Below are 27,485 nucleotides of genomic sequence, written 5' to 3'. Positions count from 1 at the left end.
GAGGTTCAGGCGCAGATCCTCAGGAGGATGTGCAGGGACCAGCAGAGACTGACACACAAGGACCATCACGTTGAGGGAACGCTCACCAGCTGGGACTGGACCTAGGGGCAGTGGCTTTAGGCACAAGCGTCCCTCCTCCTAGAGAAAGCTCAGTCCAGGCCGACAGGCTCTGTTATCCGTGCCGGGCTGCCCCAGGCTAAGCAGCCGAGATGCTGTAGAGCTGGGAAAAGCAGCCTTTTCTTCCCAGCTTTGTCTCCTTGTGCTGAGCCCCAACCTCCCCGTGACCCTGCCAGCTGCCCAGGAACAGAGGGTAGAGCCCCTGCAGAGGTCAGAGCCAGTTTTCAGAGAGGGGCAGAAGAGGAACATGAGAAAGGAGGAGAGGCAGAAGGGAGGCTGATGACCTCGGTAAAGTGATCGCCTGTGTTCCCCAGTCTTAGGAGGCTGGGATTGTGAAGGTAATGAGTGGGTTCAGAGCCCTACCTGCTGCTGCACCAACTCAGTGAAGACACAGCCTGGGCATGGCCACAGCTGCTCCCACCCTCCAGACCCCTGTGCTTGGGACTCTAATTTGGAGGGCCTGGGAGTCTCAGAGGGCTGGATTCTGTCTCCTAGTGTGCAGTGTCCCAGCCTCTTACATTCACTCCAGCTGGAATCCAGGCTGGCACCTGGAGTTACCCACCACAAGTCCTGGGCCAGGAGAGGTGGCATTGTGGGTCCAGGTGGGCAGAAGCTCAGAGCCATTTTTGGAGTTGCTTAGAGCTTGAGTTGGTTCCTTGCACATACCTTCAACGATACTTGGTTCACAGAGAAGGCAGTTTCTGTAGGACCCAGATAGCCAGCTGCACCTTGAGACACTCATAGAGGCATTCCAGTGAATTTCACAAACCAGAGTTGTGGGGATAGCTCCCTGATAAAGAACTCAGGCACCAAACTGGCTGGCCCTTTCCCAATGATGTTGTTCCCCTGTCCCGCATCCCTGGTTGTCTCTTCCTCCCAAGCAGATTCTCTTGCAACCCAACATTCACTCACACAGTCCCTGCTGGTAATTTTCAGGCTTCGCTCACTCCAGGTATTTTCCCTGTTCAGAGAGTAATCAACGATGACCACCCTAAAGCATAGAAGAGGGCAAATGCTGACAAGGTGACAACTGACAGTTCTTGCACTTGTCTCAATCTGTTTCCCCAGATGTCTTTATTGTAATGACGTCAAACATCAGGCGTTTGGAGCTTCCAGGGAGCAGGAAGCACGGGCAAGGAAAGCTGATGCCCAGACAACATGCGACTGACCTCTGAAATGAAGGCAGACCAGGCAGTGAGGAGCCCTGCATGGGGTTAGATACCCTCATGACCACGGACTAAGTGACTAAGGATGGCTGTATGTGTCACCATCCCAACTCTGTATGTACACAGCATGTTGGCTTCATCTGGAAAAGCTTCCTGGAGTAAAGGTACCATCCCTGGGACACACCGTCTCCCACATCCTGCCCTCCTCAGCAGAGCCTGGGTCACAGCCCACAGCGGATCTCTGAACACCTCAGGGGATTATCAACCAGGACAGGGGTGGAGGATGCCTGAGCCGTCTTGGAAACAGACATGTGCTGCCCTCAGTAAATGGGGCATCCCACACTCCGGACTCCTCATGGCGGGGAAACCTGCCCAAAGGGCCCCAGATCATAAACACTTACTTTCCAGCCTCAAGAAAAACATGTCCTATGCAGACTAGTTTTTCTCCAGTCACTGAGTCAGGTGGTTTAGCTAAAAGACAATCATATGAAGAGTGTCAATGGACTTGTCCATCCATCCACCCCTCCACTTCTGCCTGCCCTTGGTAAGCAGAGCCACCGCTCCGGCAGAAGCAGCTTCTCTTCTCTGCCTTCTTCTGACACCCTACCATGCACCAGGTGCGGTGCAGGGGCTCAGGTGTTTCATGGGAACAAGGTGGGCAGAAGCTTGCTCTTAAGGGCCTGACATTTGTGGGACTCAACATGGAGACAGACAATAAAGTAACAAACAACAAAATGAATGCCAGGGAAAAGCGCCATGATGTCCATAAGCAAGGGAAGGAATCGGGAAGGGAGTGGAAGGAATAACTGCTTAGTCTTTTAGAGACACAATTTCTCTTTAAGAGAAAATGAAATATTTACACAGGACATGATGGGGGATATCTGGGATTTGCTTTATAATAATCAATGGTGAAAATATGAGCAAACCAGATTGGCCAGCGTTGATAATTATTGAAAGCAGGTAAGGCTGCTTCAAGGGCTCTATCCAATTTTTGCCACTTTTGTATGTTATTGAGAATTCTCATTAAAGATAAGGTCTCTGAGGCAATGTTCCTGGAGCTGAAACCAGATGAGGGGAAAGGCAAGGCAAGTTCTGAGGAAGAGTGTCCAGGCTGTGGGCACCTGTGCCATGGCCTGTGGCATAGTTAGCTGAACTTGTTGACGGAAAGAGATGAGTGGTGGGGGACTCGTGGACCCTGGGAAGGGGTGTGGGCTTTATTCTAAGTACAGTGAGTGTGTGGAGGGGCTGTCCAAGTCCAGATGGGTTTGGATACAGAGGCAGAAGGCCCTGCAGGTGGCCTGGATGTGGGATGAGAACAAACGGAAGTCACGGATGACACGCAGGTTAGTGAGCGGAGCGTCTGGGTGGGTGGTGGTGCTGTCTGTGCACACAGGGAAGCCCCTGTGTCCGGGCTTGTTCTATAATGCTGTGGGGGTTGGCAGATGGCCCTCAGGAGCCCCCGCCAGTGCACGGTCAGTGGCTGTGGAGCCTTCCCTCTCCTGAACCCTAACTATTCTCACCCCCTGACTGTCTGCAGGTCAGGCCTTCCCTCTCAGATGGTTCCCTTCCCAGTGACCAGCTTTTGGCCATAATTCAGTTCTCACATTAGCGACGAAGTTCTGAACTGTTTTCCCCTTCATTGGTACTGATATTAAAAAACTAATCACTAAGTTTATTTAGGGGGAAGGATCTGTGTCTGAGGGGTAGAATGGCTGAGATTAGGGTGAAAAAAAATCACAAGAAAATGTAGTATAATCTCCACAGTGTTCACACAGCAGGGAGAGTGAGGTAATGGCAGCCACCTCATATACCGAGGGTCACAAGAACACCATGTTTAAAGATTTCTTAATATGTGAAATCATGACACACTTAAGATAGACAATATAAAGCATACAGAAATGTTGGTTTTAAAATTAATCTTTGTTATGCTTTTCTGTGTTTACTAAAAAGTTTTCCCAGATGTTTTAATCAGAGTAAACTATAATGAGAGACTACCAAATGAATCCTCATTGCACTCATGGCAATCCTCAGGGCTCATGGCAATAAATACTGCTGATCCACCACTCTGGTCAGCCTCCAGCCACATCCACCATGGTGGTCAGCAGAGAGCCCAGCAGGAATAAGCTCTCCCATGTGAGATCTCTGTGCTGGTCCACCTCAGAGAGAAACTGAGGACACCACGAGTGAGAAAACAGTAATAGAAGTGTCTGAGAACATTTATTGGATGATAGGTTGTTCCCAACCTTTTTCAAGAACTCTCATCAGCAAGGCCAAAGGCCCAGACTAGGTGGTCAGATCACTGCTTTCCAGCTCTTACTGCATCAGCTACATACAATTAGGTCTCATTTGAGAATTAACTGAGATCGTGCATATAAGCCACTTAGCACATAACCTGATGCAGCAGGTGCTCAATAAACATACGTTCTCCATACAAATGATTTACGGTAGGAACCACTCCTGAGAAAGTACAGACCAAGGGAAATCTAACCCCCAAGGCCATTTACACCCTGTGTGGTGTGAGAGTGTGGAAATGGCAGAGCCCTGCCTGTTCTATGCACCCATGTAAGGAGACATGGTCCAGAAGTGTCCTGGTGGAGAGGACTCGCTCTGGGTTTATCAGATGACCCTGGAATGAGGAGTCAGAGAACATAATATAATCATATCCAATCAACGTATCAGGGGGCTGGCTGGGAGAGTTAAGGAGGAAGAGGAAGTCCAACTATCTCCAGGCACTCTCTGGGGGAGGTCAGACCTGCCTCAGTGATGAGGGCACATCTCCTGCCCCCACTGTGGGCTTTCTCAGGCTGCTCCCCCATTGTGGAGGATATTTGTGCCTGAATATTTCCAAATAGTAGCCTTATGTATTTGGTAGGGCTTAGTTCAAAGAAGGCAATGGCACCCCACTCCAGTACTCTTGCCTGGAAAATCCCATGGATGGAGGAGCCTGGTAGGCTGCAGTCCATGGGGTCACTAAGAGTCAGACATGACTGAGCAACTTCACTTTCACTTTTCACTTTCATGCATTGGAGAAGGAAATGGCAACCCACTCCAGTGTTCTTGCCTGGGGAATCCCAGGGATGGCGGAGCCTGGTGGGCTGCCGTCTTTGGGGTCACACAGAGTCGGACACGACTGAAGCGACTTAGCAGCAGCAGCGGCGGCAGGGCTTAGTTAGTGCACCTACTCTACAGACCCCATTTTACAGTACAGATAATAGAGGCTGAGAACAGAACATTCATTAGGTCAAAATCACACATGTAAAATGGGCCTGAGCCAAGATCCCAGGGCCCAGGCCTGGCTGTTGTCATCCTTTCTCAATCCCGGTGACCCCACTCTCCTGGGAGAGCTCAGTGCACCTTGCACAGACTCAGGGCCCCAGGGCTGCCTCCACTTCTCACCAACAGACTCATAAGATTCAGGTCCTTTCTCTCAAGGGGAGGGAGGGCCAAGGAAATAGTGGGAGAATGTAGCATGAGGGCAGAGCCAGCGCTCCCAGCAGGGCTGAGCCTTTGCAGGGATAAGCCCGGATCCAAGGCTTTCTTGACTTGTTGGGGACTGATCACTCCCCAGCCTGAGATGAAGGGCAAGGGGGCCAGGTTTCCTAGCCACGTCCCTGCCTCTGCTTGTCCCCACTCCTTCTATCCTCAGAGTGTCTAAGTGAATGGTAAGGAAGGCATCTGACGGCTGGGTTGGCTGAGGGAATGCAGTGTGGTGTGGAAAGTTTGTCACTTAGAGGCACCAAGGTGGGGGGTTACTTACTGTAGACTTTGTTTTTGTCCAGTTTATATCTGCAAGTATAGTCACTAATTTTGTCTGGACTCAGGTCAGGTGCATAAAATCCGAGATGGTAGGATTCTGCAAGGGCAACATCCAAATTTCTGTGTTAGGAGTGGTTGAGTCCTGACTTCCTTCCGACTTCACAATTATTACAGGTCACCCCATAACTGCATTCCCCGGGGACACCCGTAAGGAACCAGGGTCTGAATAACCCATTTGTCCCCTGGGCTCACCTGTTGTCACTGACGGTCCACTCTGAGGCAGCAGGGCTGGGCTTTGAGAACTCAGGGGACCTCTTACTACTTCCCCTGACCCATCAAACTCACTAAAGGCACCCAATGTCATCCCCACCACAGAGGCAAATCCAGTCTCGGGTTTCTGACCCATATGTCCCAGAGTCTTCCCTAGGCATTGCAGGCAGTGCTCTCCACCAGGCCCTCCCTTACACAAAGACAGGAACCAAGATAAAGCAAGCTGAAGATAGATCTGACCCTTGTTTGAGTTGAGCACACAAGGCTGGTGCTTTGTGTAGCACCAGCTACACAAAGGACTTTCTCGCACTTGGGGTTTATTCCTCTTCCCTGTGCTTCTCTGTGCCTATAGCAGGCTAGAGACCCCAGGAGCAAGGCCAGGACCTGGGTGAGGCAAGCAAGGAGGAAAGGACCTTGCACAGGAGAATCCCCCATGGAGGATAAAACCTTGTCTTAGATGTGGTTCTGAAGTATTCAATGACTGCTCTTCCCTTCCCTCTTTCTGACCCTTCATGTTCCTCACACAATGCCCCCAGGGTTCACCAGCACTTCCTTTTGCCAGGGTGAGAGACATTGATATGCTAAAGTGAAGTTCTGGGCCATAGCCTCTCTCTAGGCTGCTGGGAATTTCTGGTCCCGGAGGCAAATACCAGGGGACCCAGAGAAAACGGCTTCCCTGGTGGCTCAGTCAGTAAAAAATCCACCTGCAATGTGGGAGACTGGGATTCAGTCCCTGGGTTGGGAAGATCCTCTGAAGGAGGGCATGGCAACCCACTCCAGGATTCTTGTCCAAAGAATCCCCATAGACAGAGGAGCCTGGAAGGCTACAGTCCATGGTGTTACAAAGAGTTGGATCTGACTAAGAGGCTAAGCACAACAATCTGGGGAGTTGTCCAGGATAACATGCAAGTCTTCTTGCTCTAAGCCCAAGGTCATTAGCCTCCACCTGTGCCTCCTGGACAAAGTTGGTGAATTTCAATCCCATATGCTTCATTTGCCCAAGGTCAGTTAACTCGAGGAGCATTCCTCAGAAATGCCAGCACAGACTTTTATCTGGCAGTCCTGATTCCTCCTGCTTCAGGTATCCCTGCAGTTCCCATCAGATCAGGGCCAAGTTTGCAATTTCTCTGCTTGCAGAAAATATATTCTCAGCCTGTGGGCTGAAGCTGGCTTGATGATAAGTTTTTTTAGGTTTTCAAGGGTTCTCCAAAAATCGCACCCCATGTTTAAAGTCTGCATACTTTCTTGACACCAAATAAACAAAAATTTTTGAAGAAAGAACAGAGCTGGAGCTGGTGCACTGGGACGACCCAGAGGGATGGTACAGGGAGGGAGGAGGGAGGAGGGTTCAGGATGGGGAACACGTGTATACCTGTGGTGGATTCATGTTGATATATGGCAAAACCAATACAATATTGTAAAATTAAAAAAAAAAAAACAAAAACAGAGCTGGAGGTATTATGTTTCCTGTTTTCGGACTATACTCCAAAGCTGCAGTAACCAAAACAGTATGGTACTAATACAGAAAGAGACACATAGGTATAGACAGCCCCAAAGTAAACCCATGCACATATGGTCAGCTGAACTATGACACAAAAGCCGAAGCACCTTCTCTGCTCACCAAGACATGGGAATCTGTATTTGTCCCAGAAAAAGCAGGTGGGACTGTGTCTTGCACATACACGTTTGCCAGCACAACTGGGTCCACCTGAGCAGGGCAGCTGCCCCTCAGTCTCAAAGCGGATTGTCTGCAATTTACATTTTAGGATTACTTTTTGCAAAGAAGCATAGCTCTAAACGAATAAACTATATTGTAAGTAGACACAGGCAGAGAAAGGAAACCTTAACTGCCAGAATATGGAGAGGTCAGGCTCTAGATGAGGCAAAAATAGACCGTGTAGCCTTCCTGCCAAAAAGACAAGAGGAACCAGAAGTGGGAAAATCCATGCAAGGCACTACCTGCTGTGTTCATTCAAAATGATGTTCTCCACAAGCAAGCATCTACAGTGCGCCTATCAATCTCTATACTTTTTCCTTTAAGTCTCCTGAATCCACGAGGTACACATGATCTACTACCCCCAATTTTACAGAGGGTGAAATTGGAGCTAAGATAGGGCAAGAGGTTCCCCCTACTCTCTGGCCGGTACAGGGCCAGAATCTGAGCTCAAGTACCTAACCCAGCACCCACTCACACCGCCTCTGCTCCTGTCTTGAAATGAAGTGCAAGTTGTTTAGTCGTGTCCAACTTTTTGCGACCCCATGGACTATACAGTCCATGGAATTCTCCAGGCCAGAATACTGGAGTGGGTAGCCGTTCCCTTCTCCTGGGGATCCTCTCAACCCAGGGATTGAACCCAGGTCTCCCGCACTGCAGACGGATTCTTTACCAGCTGAGCCACCAGGGAAGCCCATTCCTGCCTTAATTCTGAACATCTATCACACTCCTCTCCAGGGACACATCCTCCCTGACACTTTGATACGTGGATTTTTCAGCTTATTGGACTGAGTTGGAACCAGAGAGGAGCTGGCAAGCCCCAGCCTCATGGTAAAGATTGGACTCTGCCTCCTCCTCCATGTGGGTGACAGGAGGGAGGGCAGCAGCCGAGGGCAGGGCCAGCTGACAGCCCAGAGCACAGACCATGCTGCCTCTTCAGTGGCAGTGCGCACTGCCCTCCGCCTGGTGCCTTCCTTCCACCTTGGGTCTCCTGCTGCCTCCAGCCCTGCTCAGGTGCTGCTTCACCTTCGCAGCAGAGCCCCTCTGCCCCAGGCAGTGCTGCTCTCAAAGGAGGGCTTCTAAACTCTGGCAAGTCTCCAAAGTGGAAGGCAGGGTGATGGTTTCAGGTTTTTGAGCAGAAGAGAGTTCAAAATAAACAAGTTTTCTTTGTCCAGGCAGCAGCCTCTTCTGTTTCCCAACACCCCATATCCTAATTCCTCTCAACAGTTGGCCCCACAGGATGAAAATGAAGTTGCAAGAAGAACTGAAATCAGTGCACAGGGCTTCATTTCCCATGCACAGTGCAGCTGCCCACCAGAGGCAGAAGGACCAACAGCCTGAGGGATACTGATCCTTTGTGGAGGAGAGAGCTTTCTCTCTGGAAGAAAAGTTACACACCAGGTCACATGGGGCCGCTAGACAGAGTTATGGGAAGGCAGGCTCCCTGAGAAAGCCAGGTGGAGAGGAGCTTGAAGAGGGCATGCAACCTGCATGAGACTGACTAGGGTGTACAGATAGAGGTGACCTGCCTTGGGGAGGGCAGATGGCGGAGCCCTACATGCAGCTTGGCACGGCCATTTTGAGACAAGCTGGACACTGCCCACAGTGAGCTGGGTGGCCTCTCAAGGTATCAGTTCTACTTCTGGTCTTGATCCCAGGGATACTCTGACCCAAGAGGGGTAACCATCAGAACAGTCCCTGCAATGTGACTTGTAGTATACTTATTAGGAATGATCTGAATACTGACCAAGGGAGACTAATGAAATACATTGGTCCATTCATGCAGGGAATACTGTGCAGAGGCTGGAAAACATTATGTACTGCAAGATCCCACTAAAGGAAAAATATCTTAATAAAATATATTTAGGTAGGAATTTACATATAAAAGCAGAACTCCTTGTGATTGTTAGCTCAGGAGAAAGTGGGATGGGACAAGGGGGGACCTTATCCTGGAGGAGGGGCAGTCTCTGCCCAGGCTGGCTGCAGGAGTGCCCGTCTGTGACCATCCTTCATGCCTCAGGTCCTCCTGCCCCACAGAGCCTGCCCACCCCCCTCACAGAGAGTCTCTGGCCAGGATGCAGAGCTGGACACCAGAGGGAAGCCCTGCTCTGCACTGGCTCCTACTATGGCCTTTGCTGCCGGGTTCTTGCAGACACTCACTCTGGTCTGGTCACATACAGGAAAACGGGTGACAGGCTGCCGCCTCCAGCCTGCCTTCCAGGGTCAAATCTCAAGCAAACCCAGCAACCCACAGGGTGGGTGAATCCCCAAACCACAGTGGCGAGTGCCCGGGGCCAGATCCTGTGCTCATCCCTGTGAGTCACTGAGGAGAGGTTCCAAAGCAGCAAATTAGACTGTAGAGGAAGAAATCAGGGAGTAGCTGTCTCCAGGGGGTGGGGGAGGGATTGCCTGGGAAGGGAGCTGAGGGGACACTCTAGGTGCAGATGTAATGCTCTGAGTCTTCGTGGGGTTTGGGGTTACATGGGTGCCCTGTGCATTTGTCAGAACTCATCAAATGATACACTTAGGTCTGCTGCATTTCAAAAAGAGAACTCAACCAAAAACAGTTACCAGGTAAAGTTAGGCACAATGAAGGGTTTGGAGGTGAGGTAACCCCACGATAAACGATGATAGAAATGCTGTCAGTCCAGGTAGTGGAGACAGGAGAGTCCACTGTACATCCGTGTTCACTTTGCTTTGCTATAGTTATGAACATTTCCATAATAAAAGGTAGGAAAAAGCGAGGTGAATGATAAAAATTAAAATAGCCATGGACACAGTGAAGCAGAAGTCACAGTACATAAGTGACAAATGACAGAAAAACATCAAAGCTGTGGGAAGCCGCAGCGAGCAGCTGAGCAGGAGAGGCTCTGGGACTGAGGCACCAGGAGAGTAACATCTGAAAGGGTGGTAAGCTGAAGCCTGTAAAGCTGTGGGAAGCCGCAGCGAACAGCTGAGCAGGAGAGGCTCTGGGACTGAGGCACCAGGAGAGTAACATCTGAAAGGGTGGTAAGCTGAAGCCTGTAAAGCTGAGGGAGGTTTTTCAGGAAGTTCAGTCCCCTGATCCCACAGCCTCTGCAGCAGGTGAGCTTACAGCAGAGGCTGGTCCTTGGAGAGTCTGATGATCCAGCTGGAGGGCCTCAGCTTCTGTGGTCAGGTGGGAAGGGAAGCGGCCTGCTCAGCCCCTCGTGCCCTGGGCAGAGGAGGGACTGGAGCACAGGCCTGGAGGCAGGCCTGGGGCACAGGCCTGGAGGCAAGGAGGCGGGCAGAGGCCTCTGCTTAGTCTTGGAGTAGAGTCTTAGTCCTGAGAGGCTGAAGAAGTGACCTGCCTCATGCTCACCTCCTCCAGGCTTCCTCACGCCCGGCCTACTGACTTATTCAGAGTGACAGCTTCTGTTTGTTTCAGGCCCAGGTTCCTGCCTTGAGCTTTCCCCCCAGTGACAGCCGTGCTGTGAGACGGCTTTCGACAAGATGCCGGCGGTGGTGACGGTTAGAGCAGTACCACTTGACCTCACTGGCAGAGGGTGTGCAGGGGGCACCTGTCACCCCTGCTGGGCCACCACAGGGCGGGAATGACAACAGGCCTCCTCCCCTGGGGCCTGACAGGGCTGTGTGTGTCCTGGGGACATGATCAGAGCATGGAAGCTGTCAGGCTGTTAGACAGCTGGCAGCAACACCAGAGAAGCAGGGAAACACCCTGCACGTGTGTGTGTCTCTCCTCACATCTACACTTCGCATTGCAGGTCACAGGGTCAGAGACAGGAGGAGTCAGGGTCAGACGTGACCTACAGTGGGTGCAGCTGAGGACGTTTTCATCCTGGGTGTTTTTTAACCATTTCCTTCCCCAACCTGGGCTCTGCATGAGAGTGGGGGCAGAGCCAGGGGCCAGCTCCTGTTGGTAAGGACCACCAGCTTCCAGATACTGTGCCAGTCACTGTGAATCCCACTGCGTCTACATCTCTTTGCAGATGTGATAGTGGATGTTTGTTATTTAGACTCTGAAGATGAAATTGGAGCTGCCAGATACTCAGCAACTTGCCCTGGTTTTGTACCTGTGGGCAGCAGATCTCGGATATGAGCGCTGCTCTGTGTGACCACAGCCTACTGCACTGTGGTCTTGCAGTTTGGAGCACTGCAACCAGGACCAGTCTCCTGGGTCTGCGTCCAGCTGCATCCAGCTGGGAGCCGTTTACCCGTGGGAGCTTGTGCTTATCCACCTGCCTCAACTGTGCAAATCCCAATGATGTGGATGCTCAGGCTGGCACACACACAGCTCACTCAGAGAGAGCGCTTCTAATAGAAACTTGACTGCACAGGGTCCTTCCCACACCGAGGCAGGGACCCTCCCAGGGGAGAGAGGGTATCCTCGTCAAGTTCGAGACCTCAGAGAGAGGCCATCCTTGTTGAATCACTGGGTATAGTGTTGGCTGTGAGAATTTGTGTGGTTGCCTTTGTCAGACTATGGTCCTCTTATGACTTGAACTTTGTCCAATTCTTTTATTCATCCATTGAAAAAAGTCATATTTTCTTTCTCCATTTTGCTGATGTGGTAAATTACACTGATATTTCAAATACTGAGTCAAACTTGCATTTCTGAGGTGATCCTTAGTTAGTCTTGATGTATTGTCCTTTTCATATATTGTTGGATTACATTTGCCAGTGTTCCATTCAGAGTTTAAAAATAAATTTTCTTATTACTTAAAATACATTTCTTATTAATCTTATTTTCTTGTATCTAAGTAAAACTGTTTAGCTATGAATTTTAAAAAGGTAATTACACTAATCTTACTAGGGTAATTATTTCCCAACACATGTATGTGAAGTCGTTTGGTGGTATATACCTTCAGTTTATACAGAGCTGTATGTCAAGTATATCTCAATAAAACCAGAAGAAAAGGTAATTACACCCAATATCTACATCATAATCCATGGCAGACATGACTCACACACACACTTACTTAAATACTCAACACACAATAACATACCCGACATATTTCTGCAACAACACTCCATGCACACACACAGCACACACCAAGACACCACACACACACACACACACACAGACTCACACTTACACCAGAGACACACACCTCAGACTCAGGCACATTCACATCACGCACACGCAAATGTCATTTACTCTTGAACAGTGACCCCAGCACGTACCTCCTACACAGGCATAGTAGGTGTCCCCACCCATAACTTGTTTACAGGAATTTCCCACGAGCTGGAAGAGAGTATCATAGGTGGTAGGGTCAGGAAGAGAGACACGCATGAGCATGGTGAGGAGCTACCCCAACCTCCTTCTCACATTTATCCCACACTCACCGATACAATAAAGCCTTCCATGTCATCAGGTTTGGGTAGCTCATATACCTGGGTCTTTGCACCCACAATTTCAAACAACTACAAGGAAGAGAGGATGGCTTGGCAAACACACAAGGGTTGAGACACAGCATTCTGTCCCGGGAAATAGGCTCTTGCCTGCTGCCAGGTTGGACTCCAAGCCTGGCATCTGTCAGTACCCCACCCTCAGGGCGTGGAAAGCTCCTCCACCCACACCTCTGGTGTAGAGTTTACACAACACCTTCTGTTCATCTGAAGTGACTACCTGTTGTCCAAACACTCGGGCTGGGGTACAGGGACATCCACTGGGTGATGCTGGGACAGCTGCCTTTGAAAATTTTCCCCAACTGGGTTCAAGGGCGGCGCCTGGTTACCTGTTCTGAATTACCTGGTTTCTCTGAGAGTTTTTCATACCTATGGCATAAAGTTTGGTCTTAAAATTCTTCAACCTGTTGGACTAATAGAAAAAAAGACTGTGAGTAGAAAATACACAACCAGATGGGACACCGAGTTGGAAATGATGGACGGGACTTACTTCCCGCATAGCAGCCCACACTGTCCATTTGTCCAGTGGTCCAGCGGTCAAAGCATAAACCATGCTGGCAGCTTTATTGTCTGCAGAACAAGCAGGGAGTGGCCTGGTCAGCAAGCACCTGCCTCAGGCTGCCAGGCCCACAGTGCAGCGCCCACATCTCCTCCTCCTGAGGAGGGGCCACCCTGACCTGAGTACCCACCACCCAGAGCAGCTGGACGGAGAAGGACCCTTAGTCTAGGACTCACGTGACAGATGAGGAGCCGGGCTCAGAGTGCTTCCTAGTGACCCTCACTAGGGGCAGGTGGACAGCCTTTATCCTGAATGGCAACTGCAGCTACTTCGCTGGCAAGGACAAGCCTCTCAGCTGAGCTCAGGGAGGAGCACCCAGACTGACTGCCAGAGGCTTGGGCAGCAGCCCCGCCCAGCTCCCTGCCTTCCCAGCAGCCTGTGCTTCCTTCCTGATGAGGCCGCAGCCCTACAGTCTACATGCCGGTGGTTCTGGGCCGAGCACAGCCTTTCCCACTGTTGGAAACATGGTCACAGGACGAGAGTCAACCACAGGGGAGAGGCTGAAGGGGCAGAGCCAGTGCCGTGGTGGACAGAGTGTGGGCAGGCAGGGGCACCAAGGCCTCTGCTCCCCAAACTGAACTCTATTTACTCACTCACTGTCCCTGGAATTTCTCTTTTCTTTTTCATGCAGTCCAACTGTAGGTCAAGCAATGATATCTAGTAAGAACTAGGAATTTAAAGCATGACCCCATGTGGTTCTCAGGAACATCCCTGGGGGAGCTTTTCATCCTCACTGTGGGGAGGAGGGACCTGCAGCACAGAGAGGGCAAGGAGCTCGCGCCAAGAGTCAGCGCCAGGAGCTGGCCGAGGAGGGTGTGCACCAGCCCTCGCTGAGGCCCAGGCCTGGCTCTGTCCCACCTGAGCACAGTGACGTCAGCGGGCAACTTACTAGCAGAGTAAATTTTCGCAATCTCATCACCTGCCTGAAACAAAATAAAGGAAAGTTGGGGGAGGGCAGTGAGATGACCCAATAATTCTTTAAGAACTTGACAAAGCAGAATAAATCCTCTGACCTATAGAGTCCGTACCCTTTTCAATCCATCGTGCAATCTTCTGGTTCCTGAGGGCCTTACCCCCCGAAGTCTTTGAAGACCTTGTTTTAGTTCATTTCTGAAAACGATTCGAAAGGAGAATAGAGGAGGAATGGGTGTTGATGGCTACAAACAGCCCCGGCTGCCCTGGGACCATTCTGCCCTGTGCAGACCTGCCTGGACCTGAGGGGACACAAGCGGCCCTGTCCTCACTCTTCTGCCCATGTATCTGCCACGGACAGCACCAGCCCTACCCCTTCTTCATTCCCGACTCAGGGGTATGGAGGAAGCTGCTTTTCTGTCCCACAAGTAGGACCTGGTTTTCAAAGTGCTCATCCCTGTATCAGGCATCCAGACTTCAGGGGACTCAGCAAGGGCCCTGCCTTAACTATCTGTGTTGAGAGGGGAGCACTCCGGATGTGCGCCTGTGGATCCAGCACCCCCAACATGACTGGCGGTACTGCTGGCACCTAAGGGGTCCCTGGTGAGGGCACATTATCCTCCAACAGGCAAGGCTGTGTTTGGCAAAGTCACTCTGCTGATGACACCCTGCCCTGGCCCCTCCTCTTCAGCCACAGCTCCCTGAGGTGGACTTGGTCCCTCCAAGCCACTTCTCCCTCTGGACCAGCACTAAAGGAAGTAGTCAAGCTTCTCTGTTAGAGTCTAGGGCTCTTGGCCTTCATCTGTTCCTGAAGAAACAGACCATAAGCTGGAAAAGCGACCTGAGGGCTGTCCATGAAAGGGGAGAGTAATGACTCCAGGCTGCCATGACAATGAGATGTCATCCTCTGCTAAAGCAGATTGCAGGGGATGGGACTGGGACACACTGGGGTGGGGGGCGGAGACTTAGGTTCAGGCTTTCCAGTGTGATGGGCTGAGCTGTCACAGCAAGTCTAAGGATTACATGGTCCCTGAAGGCTGGCTTCTCACTGCAGGCAGAGATGCTCAATGTGCAGTGAAATATGAGAGCCCCAGACCTACTCAACCTAGCCCATGAGAAGAGGAGACCTGGGACCCATTGCCAGGGCAAGCCAAAGCAGATCTTACCTAGCTGAGCAGAAACACATGTCCTGGCACTTTCTAGAAGATTTCAGTTTCGTCATTCACACTTCAGAATATGCTGGAACTCTCAGTGCTCACAGCCTCCTGCCCAGGACCCACATCATCAGGCAACGTTCTCACCTGAGTGGCTCTCTCTTCTGCTGCCCTTCCAGCTCTTCTCATACCATGACACCAGGCTCCTACTTCCCTCAGCAATCACTCCTGCTCTTAAAGTACCCCACTCATACGACAGGAGCTGCTGAACCTCTTCCCAGTTCTCACCCACCCCCACCAGCATGCCTGAGGCTTCCTAGCCCCGTGCTGTCTGGCTTCTCCAGCACCAGAGCAAGGCCTGTGTGGACGGTGCCCTCTCAGCCTGCTCGCCCCAGTGAATAGGGCTCAGAGAGCACCAGCCCCGGTCCCAGTCCTGCCCCAAATCCTCTGCAGACCCTCTAGAGAGTCACACTTCTTATCAGGCTCCCTCAGCCACTCTGGACTCACCTTGTACAGCAAGACCCACCCCAGCCCTCTGCCACATCCTCCTAAATGCCTAGGCACTTTTGGAAATGCCCAACCCCAGGCTGAGACCAGCTCCCAGCAAGATTCTGTGGGGTCCTCCTGAGCTGGAAGAATGAGGGTCATGGTTGATGTTGACCTGTTTTCCTAGGTATGTATTCCCCTCCCCATCCAAACCACTCCCCCCTACCCCCCACACACAGGATTTCACTTCTTTTCCTCTCCCTTGAGCTCCATTCCCTCTCCTGAACCCTCTTGTCATGGAAGATTTCTCTCCTTCACTTTCCAGAGAGGACTGTGGAGGCCCTCCATGAGCCTCACTAAACCTCTCTTGGTTCGGGCCTCGAGCCCCACGCCTTGGAAGAGGCAGTTGTCCTCCTCTCCTCCTTGGGCAGCTCTGTCCCCAGAGGTACGTTTCCAGTCCTCACTGGACACCTCTCTGCCACCTGTCTCCATGAACTGACACCATCACACTTCCTCCTTGGAAACCTTGCTGTCCTGTTTAAGCTGCTGCTTGTGGCTTCTCTCCAAGGTCCTGAAAACGGTGCTGTGCCACAAATCCTGGACCCACTTAGTTCTAAATGACCTTAACCTCTCTTTGGTGTTTCACCCACTGAACTGGGTTCAGCGCATCAGGAGCATCTTTATCTCCCTGTTACTAGAAGCGCGTCTTAACACCTCCAGGCTTTTTGGCACACTTAGGATGCTGCTGTGTCATGCTTCCCTCCTACACCCAGTTCTGCCTGGTATTTGGAACCACACGCATGGGCTTCCTTGTCTCAGATCCACCAAGGGACCAAGCTCCCACACAGTGAAGCTCCAGCACTTCATCACGCCCATCCCTGCTGCGTGGTTCTGACTCTGCCTGCCCTCTTCCCCCATGGCCCAGAGCAGAGACTGGCACGCAGGGCAGGTGCCCAACACAGGCCAGGGTTCACAAAGGGCCTGCATCTGCTCCTCCAGGTCCCAGGAGTCCTCACAGTGAGCCAGTTCTGAGAAAGGTGAAGAGGGCTGAGAGGACAGGATGAGTGGAGGGCAGGGCTGGGAGGGGGTTGAGATGATCCAGCAGCACAGGAGTCTGCTGGTGTCAGTACAGCCAGGGGTCATTGGGAGCCAGGGAATCAGGACTGGGGTCCGAGTGGGCACTCAGGAGAGCCCAGGCTGGCCCAGCCTGCACCCAGTGGAGACCCTCAGCTCCCTGGGCCTCTCTGTGACCCTGCCCACCAGGCCTACCTTGGAGATTTAAAATGACACTTACCTGTCTGAGGTGAGTGGCAGAATGATATTGCTGACTGAGGAGTAGGTGATGAGAGAAATCCTCAGTTTAGGGCTGGGGAGGAAGCAAGGGTTCATAAGAAGCCATGAACACTGGTCAAAATTAATATCAACGAGCAGCCAGAGAGGCAGCAGTGCCTGTCAATTCTGCCCTACCCATCCCAACTCTTTCGCCTTGGTGTGCATTTCTCTAATCCTGAAAGTTCCAATACTTTCATGACGGGTTCAGAGGCCTGTAAGATGTACGATCTTGCTGAAAGTTGCTAAGATGTCATCTCGGTCCATTTCTATATCCCCCCACCCCAAGCCCCCAAAGTTTCTTTCTCTCTCTCTCAGACACACACACACACACACACACACACACACACACACACACGTAAGCACACACAGAAACATGTGCATGCTTCCTGCACGCACAAGAAAGTGGGCACTTATGCATTTGTGCGTGAGGGCCTCTCCACGGACCTCTCCTCTAATGTAAAATTCTTTGGACCTTACCACACTTCCTTCCTCTCTGTCTTCCATGCTTGCCTTTTATCTCAGGGAAAGTGTTCTATCTCTCAGCAGCCATTCATGCACACATCCTTCTCTCTTTCCCCCACTGTCTTCTGGTCCATTGACTCATCTTTTCATGAAATTGCTACCTAGCTGGGTTCCCCCTTCTCCTGGTTCAAGTTCCATCTCATTTAATCCATAATTATCAGACTTTTCTCCTGAAGCACAACCTTGATCATGTCAGATCCCTGCCCTAGAATAATCTATAGCTCCCTATTGCTCACAGCAGGTAATCACGAACCTGGCACAACGAGCCTCCCAAACTGCCCTGTTTAGCTTCATCTCTCAGTCGTCCCTTGAGTCAACCCCGCTTTCTAGCCAAACAGACCACTCACTACAGAAGTCGTTTCCGTTACCCTGTCTTTCCTCATCCTTTAAGATCTAGTTCAATATTCCACAGTCTTTAGGAAGCCAAGCTTGCCTTCTTCTTTTTCTAAGAATACTTGTTTTTTCCTTAAAGTTGCAAGTAACTCCTTTGTTCTTATCCTTTGGTCGTTGGCACCCTTTAACTCAGTGTTTAGGTATGAGACTTGCCTGTTTCCTAATCTGTGAGGTTCTTAAGGACAGAGGGTGTCCCCTACACTGTGACCTGATTCCCAGGCAGGAGTCAAGAAAGATGTTGAGCATGTACTTAGTTGCTTGGTCGTGTCCGACTCTTGCAACCCCATGGACTGCAGCCCACCAGGCTCCTCTGTCCATGGGATTCTCCAGGCAAGAATACTGGAGTGGGGTGCCATTTCATTATCCAGGGGATCTTCCCAACCCAGGAAACGAACGCAGGTCTCCTGTATTGCAGGCAGACTCTTTACCGACTGAGCTATTGGGACCTGGTAAGATCAGTGTGACTGGTAATTCTGCCTCAGAACACCACCTAGGGCTCTCTGCTCCTGAAACCGAAGGACTCCCATTTTCACCGACTGTAAAGAGCTGTGTGCTCTGTCTGGCAGAGAAAAACGCCAGCCATACTTGGTAAACCTCTTCAGCAGCCGTTCTGTTAAATCACAAATTTCATTCCAGGTGTTGCCTTCGCCGTTTGACCTGAAAACAAAGAAGACCTGGTTAGGAGGGATGAGGCGCCTCCTTGCGGTGGGCAGATGGTCTGCCTCTCCAGTTTCCAGCAGAGTCTTTAGCAACCCTTCCCCACCCCGTGTAGCTGAAGGCTGTCATACTCCCTTAGCAACCTCTTTGGGTCACCCTGGTGGTGACTTTCACCAGCGTGAGTGGTGGAGAAGGTGACCAACCTGACTCTTGTTGGGGATGAGACACTTTGGGTAGTAAACCAGGTTGGTTGACACTCAAGGAATAAGGGAGGATACACTGGCTGGAGAAGTCTGAGCAATTCTAATACGTTTGCACTCCTGGTCCCCTAATTTCGACACGACAAGAAGAGCCCTGGCCTCAGGCAGGAGAAGGATGTACTACTTAGATTATTTTATTCTACTACTTTCTTATCGGCCTGCAAAGCTGAGCCACGCTGAACACTGAAGGCCTTTTCTGGGAACATTCATGGGGAGGGCAGCACTAGGTCCAGGATGCTGCTATCCTGGTGCCGTGATGCCACACCGTCAGGGAGAGCTGCAGGGCCTCCCTATCCCCACTTCCAGTTTCTCACTGCCATCGGCTCTGACCAGTTACCTGAATGGAGAATGGGGAGGATGGAGAGCCTCACAACCTCTTATATGTAGGTGTGAAGAACTTCCACGTGCCCTGCTGGCCTCGCAGTCCCACACCTCTGCAGGATGCGCTCCAAGTTACGGAGGGCAAATGTGGGTCTCTCTGGCTAATGGTTTTGTCAAGGTTCTGCACATGGTAGTAGAGAAACTGAGGCTGGTGCCTCGTTCTGGGCTCTTCCTCCGCGAATGTTGGCTCAAGTCTTTGATATGGATTGTGAGTCTGAGAAAACCCGCCGGAGCTCCTTCTTTTTACCTGCAGTGATCACCATGCCCATAAACACCCTGAATATCATATTTAAATGTGTAATTCTCATATACCCAAGGGCGTCCTGACTCCTCTTGGCTGTATCTAAAGCCGTTAGGAGATGGTGAGTAAACTAAGGGTATATAATTCTAACAATACTATAGTTATTATTCATGGAGTATGTCACCCCACTCCAGTACTCTTGCCTGGAAAATTGCATGGATGGAGAAGCCTGGTAGGCTGCAGTCCATGGGGCCGCTAAGAGTCGGACATGACTGAGTGACTTCGCTTTCACTTTTCACTTTCATGCATTGGAGAAGGAAATGGCAATCCACTCCAGTGTTGTTGCCTGGAGAATCCCAGGGACGGGGGAGCCTGGTGGGCTGCCGTCTATGGGGTCACACAGAGTCGGACACGACTGAGGTGACTCAGCAGCAGCAGCATGGAGTATGTACATACCAGACACATTACATGCATGATATCCAATGCTGAACACTTCTATGAAATCATCATTATTTGTATTTTACAGATGAGAAAATGGAACTACTTACAGATCAAGCAACATTTCCATGGATGTGAACCATAAGAACCAGCTGTAAACCCCATGATTTACCCCCTCAACTTAGCAGACCCGGGAGACATGCTGTGTGTGGCAACTGTGGGCGACAAAGCATGAGATGGCCCACCTACCCACAATGCACACTTTGTCCTGGGAGCTCCTGTACTTTTGGTGCGAGGCAACGCCTTTCCTGACTATGCACACCACATCCTGCTTTCCCTCCCATCACTCCTCTCCACTGAGTGCCCCCTCACTGCAGAGGGTCTTCCAAAGAAGATACAAAGGAAACTCAAGTCTTTAACCCACCCAACTACTCTGCAAAAGGTTTCAGTGTGGGATTATTGTGAACGAAGCGTTAGATTCTAGAATATAAGAGAACACCAGTGTTTATGGCAGTGGAAACCATGACAGGGAGCTCCGGGTCCCTAGGAAGGGGGCACTCTGGAACCGAGCAGCCACATGGGCTTCTGCCAAACAAGTTTCAAGCATCACCAGTGCCCTCCTCTTATACAGGAGTGGAGAGACAAGGACCACCAGCAATTGCAGGATAGCTTTGATACTATGCTTGAGACCAAAACACCCTACGGAGATAACTATGATGGGACATTGGAAGTTGTTGGAGCAGGGTCATGTAGGAGAGCTGACCTCTAAGAAAGCTAAATTTTCTTCCTCCTCTAATAAGAACTCAGTAGAGAAGGTGTAAGCCTCAAAAAGCAGGAAACAGTAGTCAGTACAAGCACAGGACTGGAAATGTGATCGTATTATCAGAAGGGAAATCTGCAAGATTTTTCTTGGAAGTGAGATCCCGTGGCTGCCTCTTGGAAGTGAGATCAAAACTGGTGAGGAAAGGGTTAGGAGCCTCACGACTTTTGCTGTGAACAGTAAGAGTGTTTGATTTAAAATTTGTGTTCAAGTAGTTTCTCCCAAATGTGAAAATAAAATTGCAAACAACAACTTATAGCATGAAGGATGTCATCAACATGGCAGATTCTGAAAATCTAAGCTTTCATTCCCCCAGGGACACACTCAACAACCATACCTATCAGCATCAGCTTTCTAGGAGTCCTAAAAAACAAAAACCAACAATAAAGCAAAGGTGCAGCCAACAAATAGTTCATTTCAAAATGGTAGGAAGGTTCTGCTGCATATTTCGTCACCTTTCTCCCACACCTTCTCTGGCATGGCGACAATTTTGTTTTTGATCACCGGCTTTGTCCCAAGCTGACTTTGATCCAGAGGGCGGAATGTTGACCTTACTTACACATGATTTTGTAAAACTCACCTTACCTGGCTGGTGTCAATTAGGATGTTTAAAATCAGCTGTGGCGGGCATAGGTGAATTTAGAAACAGACCCATACGTGCAGCCCAAGAGAATGCGCGGGAAAGTCTTGAGAAGACTTTAAGTTTCCACCTCAGGCTGGTCCCTAGGCTCAGTGGTGGTCTGGCTAAGTGCTAAAGAAATGTCCTAGTAAAGAAACATTCTACAAAGAATGGAAGGGGTGGCTTCTTCCCATCACTCCCATGTCTTTTTACTGTTTTGCAATGATTTCATGTTTGTTTCAGATCCTGGCATTTGGGAAATCTCTGTCAATACACTCAATGAATAAGAGTTACAGGAACAGAAACTCTAGTGATCACATACAACAACAAGGAATATTCTTTGCAAAAGTAGTTTGGAAATGATTCAGAATAAATGGACTATTACATGAGTCTATATTAACAGATGAAAGCAAATACAACCCAGTGAGCTATGGTGAATTCTGCTTTCTAGATGTACCACATTATAGTAATAAAAATCCTAATTTTCAACAAAAATAATCATAAAAAATACGAAGAAACCAGACCACTGTTCATTCAAAGGAAGTAAATAAAATTACAGAAATCATTCCTGAAGATGAATGGCATCAGACTTACTAGAAACTCTGTAAGGCATCAGACTTACTGGAAAAACACTTAAAATCATCTTAAATATACTCAGACAGTGGGAAAATAAAGAGAAAGAAATAGAGGAAATTGGGATAGTGATACATGAGCAAAATAAATATCATGAAGGACAAATCATTAACAGATCAAGGAGGAATTTTGGAGCAGAAAAGTATAATAATAAATTGAAAAAATCATAATTAGGGTGGTTCAGTAAAAAAATTTACTAGGCAGAGAAAGGAACAAGCAAAGCGGAGGACAGGACAATCGCTGCGGTCTAGTGTTAGGAGCATAACGGAAAAGGAACGAATAAACGTGGTCAGAGTCTGAGGGACCTGCAGGACACACTTAAGCAGAACGATATACATACTGTGTGCATTAATAAAGCAAAAAGAAAAAGAAACAAACATTATTTGAAGAAATAACATCCAAAAACGTCCAAAATTAGACAAAATATATGATCCTATAATTCCAAGGATCTTAGGTACAAATGAAATAAACTAAGAGACTCGCATCAAGATACATTATAATCATACTGTTGAAGAGAAAGACTAAGACTCCGGAGCTCCGATTCTGGATCTGTGTATTCTATATTGAGGCTTCGGTAGGTCATTCATCCCCAGGCCTTGAGCAGCCTCCTGGCCTCATGCATAAAATGGAGATAATAATATTTACTCACATTATGAAGAAGACATGGTGAAGAAACTGCTTTCCTCTCCTACCCCTATCTCCAACCTAGCAACACACCTGGCTCCCCCAGCCGCTGACCATCCACACTCTCTGGAATCCTGGAGTCTCTGATTTCAAAATAGCTCCAGAATCTTTCCACTCATCACTGCCACCCATGTCTACTGGTCCACGCTACCATCATCTCCTCCCTGGATTCCTGCACCAGACCCCTCACTTAGAAGGCTCTATTCTTGTGCCCTTCGTCTGTGACTCTTTTAAACATGATCCAATCACACACCTACTCTGCTCAAAAGTCATCCAAGTATTCTCAGTCTGTCACTATAGTCTTTCCTGGGTACCTCTTTAGAACAGTCCCTCCCTCAAAACTTCTCATCCTCCTGTCCTGATTTTCCCCCTGGTGTTTATCCCCATCTAATACCCTAGCTCCTCTTTGATTTATGTCTTGCCTCCTAAAATGAAAGCTCTAAGAGGAAAAGGACTTTTCAAGTTCTGTTGTGTTTGCTGCCTTATCTCCATTGCCCAAAACAGTGAGTGGTGTATAGAAGTTTTCCAGTAATTATTTCAGTGAGGGGATGAGCAAGGGGACAAGGGAGTGAATAAGACTGCTCACCAATGGATGAAAGAGCCAGACAATTCTGGGAGTGTCACGCACAGAAGTGGGCCTTAGGAAGCATCACTACGAAAAAAGCTAGTGGAGGTGATGGGATTCCAGTTGAGCTCTTTCAAATCCTGAAAGAGGATTCTGTGAAAGTGCTGCACTCAATATGCCAGCAAATTTGGAAAACTCAGCAGTGGCCACAGGACTGGAAAAGGTCAGTTTTCATTCCAATCCCAAAGAAAGGCAATGCCAAAGAGCGCTCAAACTACCGCACAATTGCACTCATCTCACACACTAGCAAAGTAATGCTCAAAATTCTCCAAGCCAGGCTTCAGCAATATATGAACCATGAGCTTCCAGATGTTCAAGCTGGATTTAGAAAAGGCAGAGGAACCAGAGATCAAATTGCCAACATCCGCTGGATCATCCAAAAAGCAAGAGAGTTCCAGAAAAGCATCTATTTCTGCTTTATTGACTATGCCAAAGCCTTTGACTGTGTGGATCACAATCAACTGTGGAAAATTCTGAAAGAGATGGGAATACCAGACCACCTGATCTGCCTCTTGAGAAACTTACATGCAGGTCAGGAAGCAACAGTTAGAACTGGACATGGAACAGACTGGTTCCAAATAGGAAAAGGAGTACGTCAAGGCTGTATATTGTCACCCTGCTTATTTAACTTCTATGCAGAGTACATCATGAGAAATGCTGGGCTGGAAGAAGCACAAGCTGGAATCAAGATTGCCGGGAGAAATATCAATACCCTCAGATATGCAGATGACACAACCCTTATGGCAGAAAGTCAAGAGGAACTAAAAAGCCTCTTGATGAAAGTGAAAGAGGAGAGTGAAAAAGTTGGCTTAAAGCTCAACATTCAGAAAACGAAGATCATGGCATCTGGTCCCATCACTTCATGGGAAATAGATGGGGAAACAGTGGAAACAGTGTCAGATTTATTTTGGGGGGCTCCAAAATCACTGCAGATGGTGATTGCAGCCATGAAATTAAAAGACACTTACTCCTTGGAAGGAAAGTTATGACCAACCTAGATAGCATATTCAAAAGCAGAGACATTATTTGCCAACAAAGGTCCGTCTAGTCAAGGCTATGGTTTCTCCAGTAGTCACGTATGGATGTGAGAGTTGGACTGTGAAGAAGGCTGAGCGCCGAAGAATTGATGCTTTTGAACTGTGGTGTTGGAGAAGACTCTTGAGAGTCCCTTGGACTGCAAGGAGATCCAACCAGTCCATTCTGAAGGAGATCAGTCCTGGGTGTTCTTTGGAAGGAATGATGCTAAAGCTGAAACTCCAGTACTTTGGCCACCTCATGCAAAGAGTTGACTCACTGGAAAAGACTCTGATGCTGGGAGGGATTGGGGGCAGGAGGAGAATGGGACGACAAAGGATGAGATAGCTGGATGGCATCACCAACTAGATGGACATGAGTTTGAGTGAACTCTGGGAGTTGGTGATGGACAGGGAGGCCTGGCGTGCTGCAATTCATGGGGTCGCAAAGAGTCGGACACGACTGAGCGACTGAACTGAACTGAACTGAGGCTTATTCTTACTGTAATGGCCTGAGGCTGGGGAATGGGTATGTAGGTCCCTTTCTTGGACAGCCTCTTTTCCTCCACCCATTTGCAGAATCCAGCAGGATTTGGTCCTGGCACCTCCACCAGCCTCTGTCATACCTCATCCAACCTCTAGGAGTCCATTTCCCTTTTCCAAGAGATTGCATAGGCAAATACATTCCCACTATGTCTCCCAGGATTGTCTTGAGGATGATAGATGCCAGTGATGAGCCTTGGAAACTGTAAAAATGTTTCAGTGCTACTGAGAGTCAAGCCATTGTTACTACTAAATAAGTAAAGTTTATCCTCCGTCTCACAGAGGAGTTGAAAATAGAACCAAGGCAATCTCTCCAGCCTGAGGATTCACCTCGCCCTTTCCTTTGAGGGTCAGAAGGTACCTAATGCACAGCCCAGGTTTCCCAGGGCCACAGGTAGACAAACCAAACTGTTCTTAAAGTGCACACAAATTAAAACGTGGTTCTCCAAGCTTTCGAAGAAAGCAGCAAAACAGTTGCAACCAGCAAAGCAAAGGACTTTCCAAGCAGAAACACTACAAGAGTGCCTAACAGAGGACACAGCAATCTCTCTGGAAAGAAAACAAAACCAAAACGCACTGTGAGCTTCCCACGGCTGCTGAGAAGGCGGGGCCTAGCAATCACCTGCCACTCCAGGTGTTTAAAGGTCATGCACGTGCATCGCAGATCCTGGCCAAGCTGAAGAAAGAGAGACAGGGCCACTGGGAAACCTTATGGTGCCCTTTTTCCTTTCCAGAAGTAGACATCGCAGGAAATAGATGCCTGGGGCTTTCTTTTTGTCTAGGAACAAGGAGGCCATAGAGGTCTATTCCTTGGGTCTGACCAAGACCGTCCTCATCTCCTCTGTCACAGAGCCAGGGGACCCCTTGAACCCCTTCTTCCCGTCAGTGACCTTGGTGACAGAGGCTCCTTGAGAAGCACAGGGGGCCAGATGGGAGGGCTACTCACGCATCCAAGACTAAATAGAAGTCAAAAGCACCATCACAGTCATGCAACTTGCTCGCCTTGCTCCTGATGCTCCTGTGGAGGCTTCCCCAGCCTGGGCTGAGGTAGCGGTGAATGGTTTTCCAGCCAAAGTCAAGGTGGCGGAAATTTCTCCAGTTCAGGACATCGTGCTGGAAGCTCCCTGCACTCAGCAGTGGAGGGAGCAGCAACAGCAACAGGAGGAGCCCGGGGCCGGGTATCCAGGGCCCACTGCTCTCCATTTACCCGGCCATACATACGGCCCTGTTGGATCCTGGCCACTCCAGGCCCCCTCAGGCCACAGCCCCCACGACCTCCGCTGCCCAGGGGCCTCCACCCCTCTAGCCCTCTAACCGCGGTGCAAAATGAGCCGCCCCTGGTACCTCCCCCGAGGGGGAAGAGGCAAAGATGGTTGGCTTTGGGCCCTTCCCCCACCCCAAGGAAGCAGAATTCCTTGTGATGACCCTTATAATGGATGGGAAGGTTGGCATAGTGACTTTATGACCTGCAGTTCTACTCAATGTCCTGCCTGTGGACAACCCTGGGGGGAGGCAGGGGATCTTTGGAGGGGCAGTAGGGTGAGACCTCTGTCCCTCATCCTTCTCAGGGGGCCATTAAAATCCTGGAGAAATCCTACCTTTTTGTCAACTGAAAGAGAGCAGCTGAGATGGCTTAGATGAGGATATCACTGATGGGAGGAAGTCTGGAAAGTGGAAGTGTAGAGAGTTTCAGTGATCATTCTTGTGACTCCATGGATGGAAGGATCTAGAAGGGGAAGAAGGTCCTGCAAGGATGTCAAAGTACCTTGTGAATGAGGGGCATGCCAGTTATTTTCTGTTGTTTAACAAACCACCCCAAACTGGGTGACATAAAGCAAGAGCTATTTTATTATGGGGCTTCCCTGGTAGCTCAACCTGCAATGCAGGAGACCCTGGTTTGATTCCTGGGCCAGGAAGATGCTCTGGAGAAGGGATGTGTTACCCACTCCAGTATTCTTGGGTTTCTCTGGTGGCTCAGGCAGTAAAGAATCCACCCTGCAGTGTGGGAGACCTGGGTTCGATCCCTGAGTTGGGAAGATCCCCTGGAGGAGGGCATGGCAACTCACACCAGTATTCTTGCCTGGAGAATCCCATGGACAGAGAAGCCTGGCAGGCTACAGTCCACGGGGTCACAAAGAGTCAGACATGACTGAGCAAGTAAGCACAAGCTTTTATTATGCTCATAGTTTCTGGGACCAGAAATCAGAAAGGGGTGGGTGACTTGTGTCTCCAAAGATCAACCTTGGACATAAACAACTCTGAGTCAAAAGTGTTTCAAAAACTCAGATTGTGAATATAAACATTTTTAGAAACAGTTTTTCCAATTTATTTTATTTTCTTTTGTTGTCACAAAAGAAGAGAGAAATATGCTGAAAGTCATTGTGTAATAAATATAAAATAGACCTTCAGATATGTATAACAAAATACAAAAACTACAAATGTCTAGGCATTGTGTTGGAGATTTTTGTAGTTCCTGTTATTCAAGTGGTGTTTTAAATAATGGAATATCTTAAATAAAAGATATTTGGAATTGATGAAGTCCAGTATACTTCTCCCTACAGCTTATTAGGTTTTCTTTGCTTCACATCCTTCATGACACTTGCTATTGTCATATTTTTATATATTTTTATATTGATTCAACATCTGTTTCAGTCTGAAGGGACTGATGTTCTGTTCAACAGATTTTGGGTCATTCGTTTTCCATGCTTTGTGAAATGCCTGTTTCTGCATGTATCCATTCTCCAATTCAGTTGTTTCTCTTTCATATTGATTCCTTAAAATTCCATGTTTATTGAGGATACT

At 49.3% G+C, this 27,485-nt stretch overlaps 1 protein-coding gene across 1 annotated transcript; it reads right to left on the bottom strand.

Moving 5' to 3' along the window:
* Positions 1-1,212: 1,212 nt before the first annotated feature.
* Positions 1,213-26,117, bottom strand: LOC147342760 (anthrax toxin receptor-like). The gene is made up of 12 exons (XM_086381338.1): positions 25,630-26,117; positions 18,355-18,426; positions 16,817-16,888; positions 13,999-14,080; positions 13,860-13,893; positions 12,902-12,981; positions 12,755-12,823; positions 12,349-12,426; positions 12,187-12,247; positions 5,041-5,136; positions 1,685-1,754; positions 1,213-1,288 (listed from the first exon to the last, which is right to left on the bottom strand). The coding sequence occupies exons 1-12, from the start codon at positions 25,884-25,886 to the stop codon at positions 1,213-1,215; spliced, it is 1,047 nt and encodes a 348-aa protein (XP_086237464.1). The 5' UTR covers positions 25,887-26,117.
* Between the last annotated feature and the right edge of the window lie 1,368 nt (positions 26,118-27,485).

The sequence above is a fragment of the Bos grunniens genome, chromosome 28 (genome assembly GCF_055505025.1).
Source record: "Bos grunniens cultivar Pamir isolate PY7600 chromosome 28, Bosgru_T2T1.0, whole genome shotgun sequence".
In the NCBI taxonomy this organism is placed as follows: domain Eukaryota; kingdom Metazoa; phylum Chordata; class Mammalia; order Artiodactyla; family Bovidae; genus Bos; species Bos grunniens.
The sequence above is the reverse complement of the archived record's forward strand: the minus strand, read 5'-3'. Positions and strand labels throughout refer to the sequence as shown.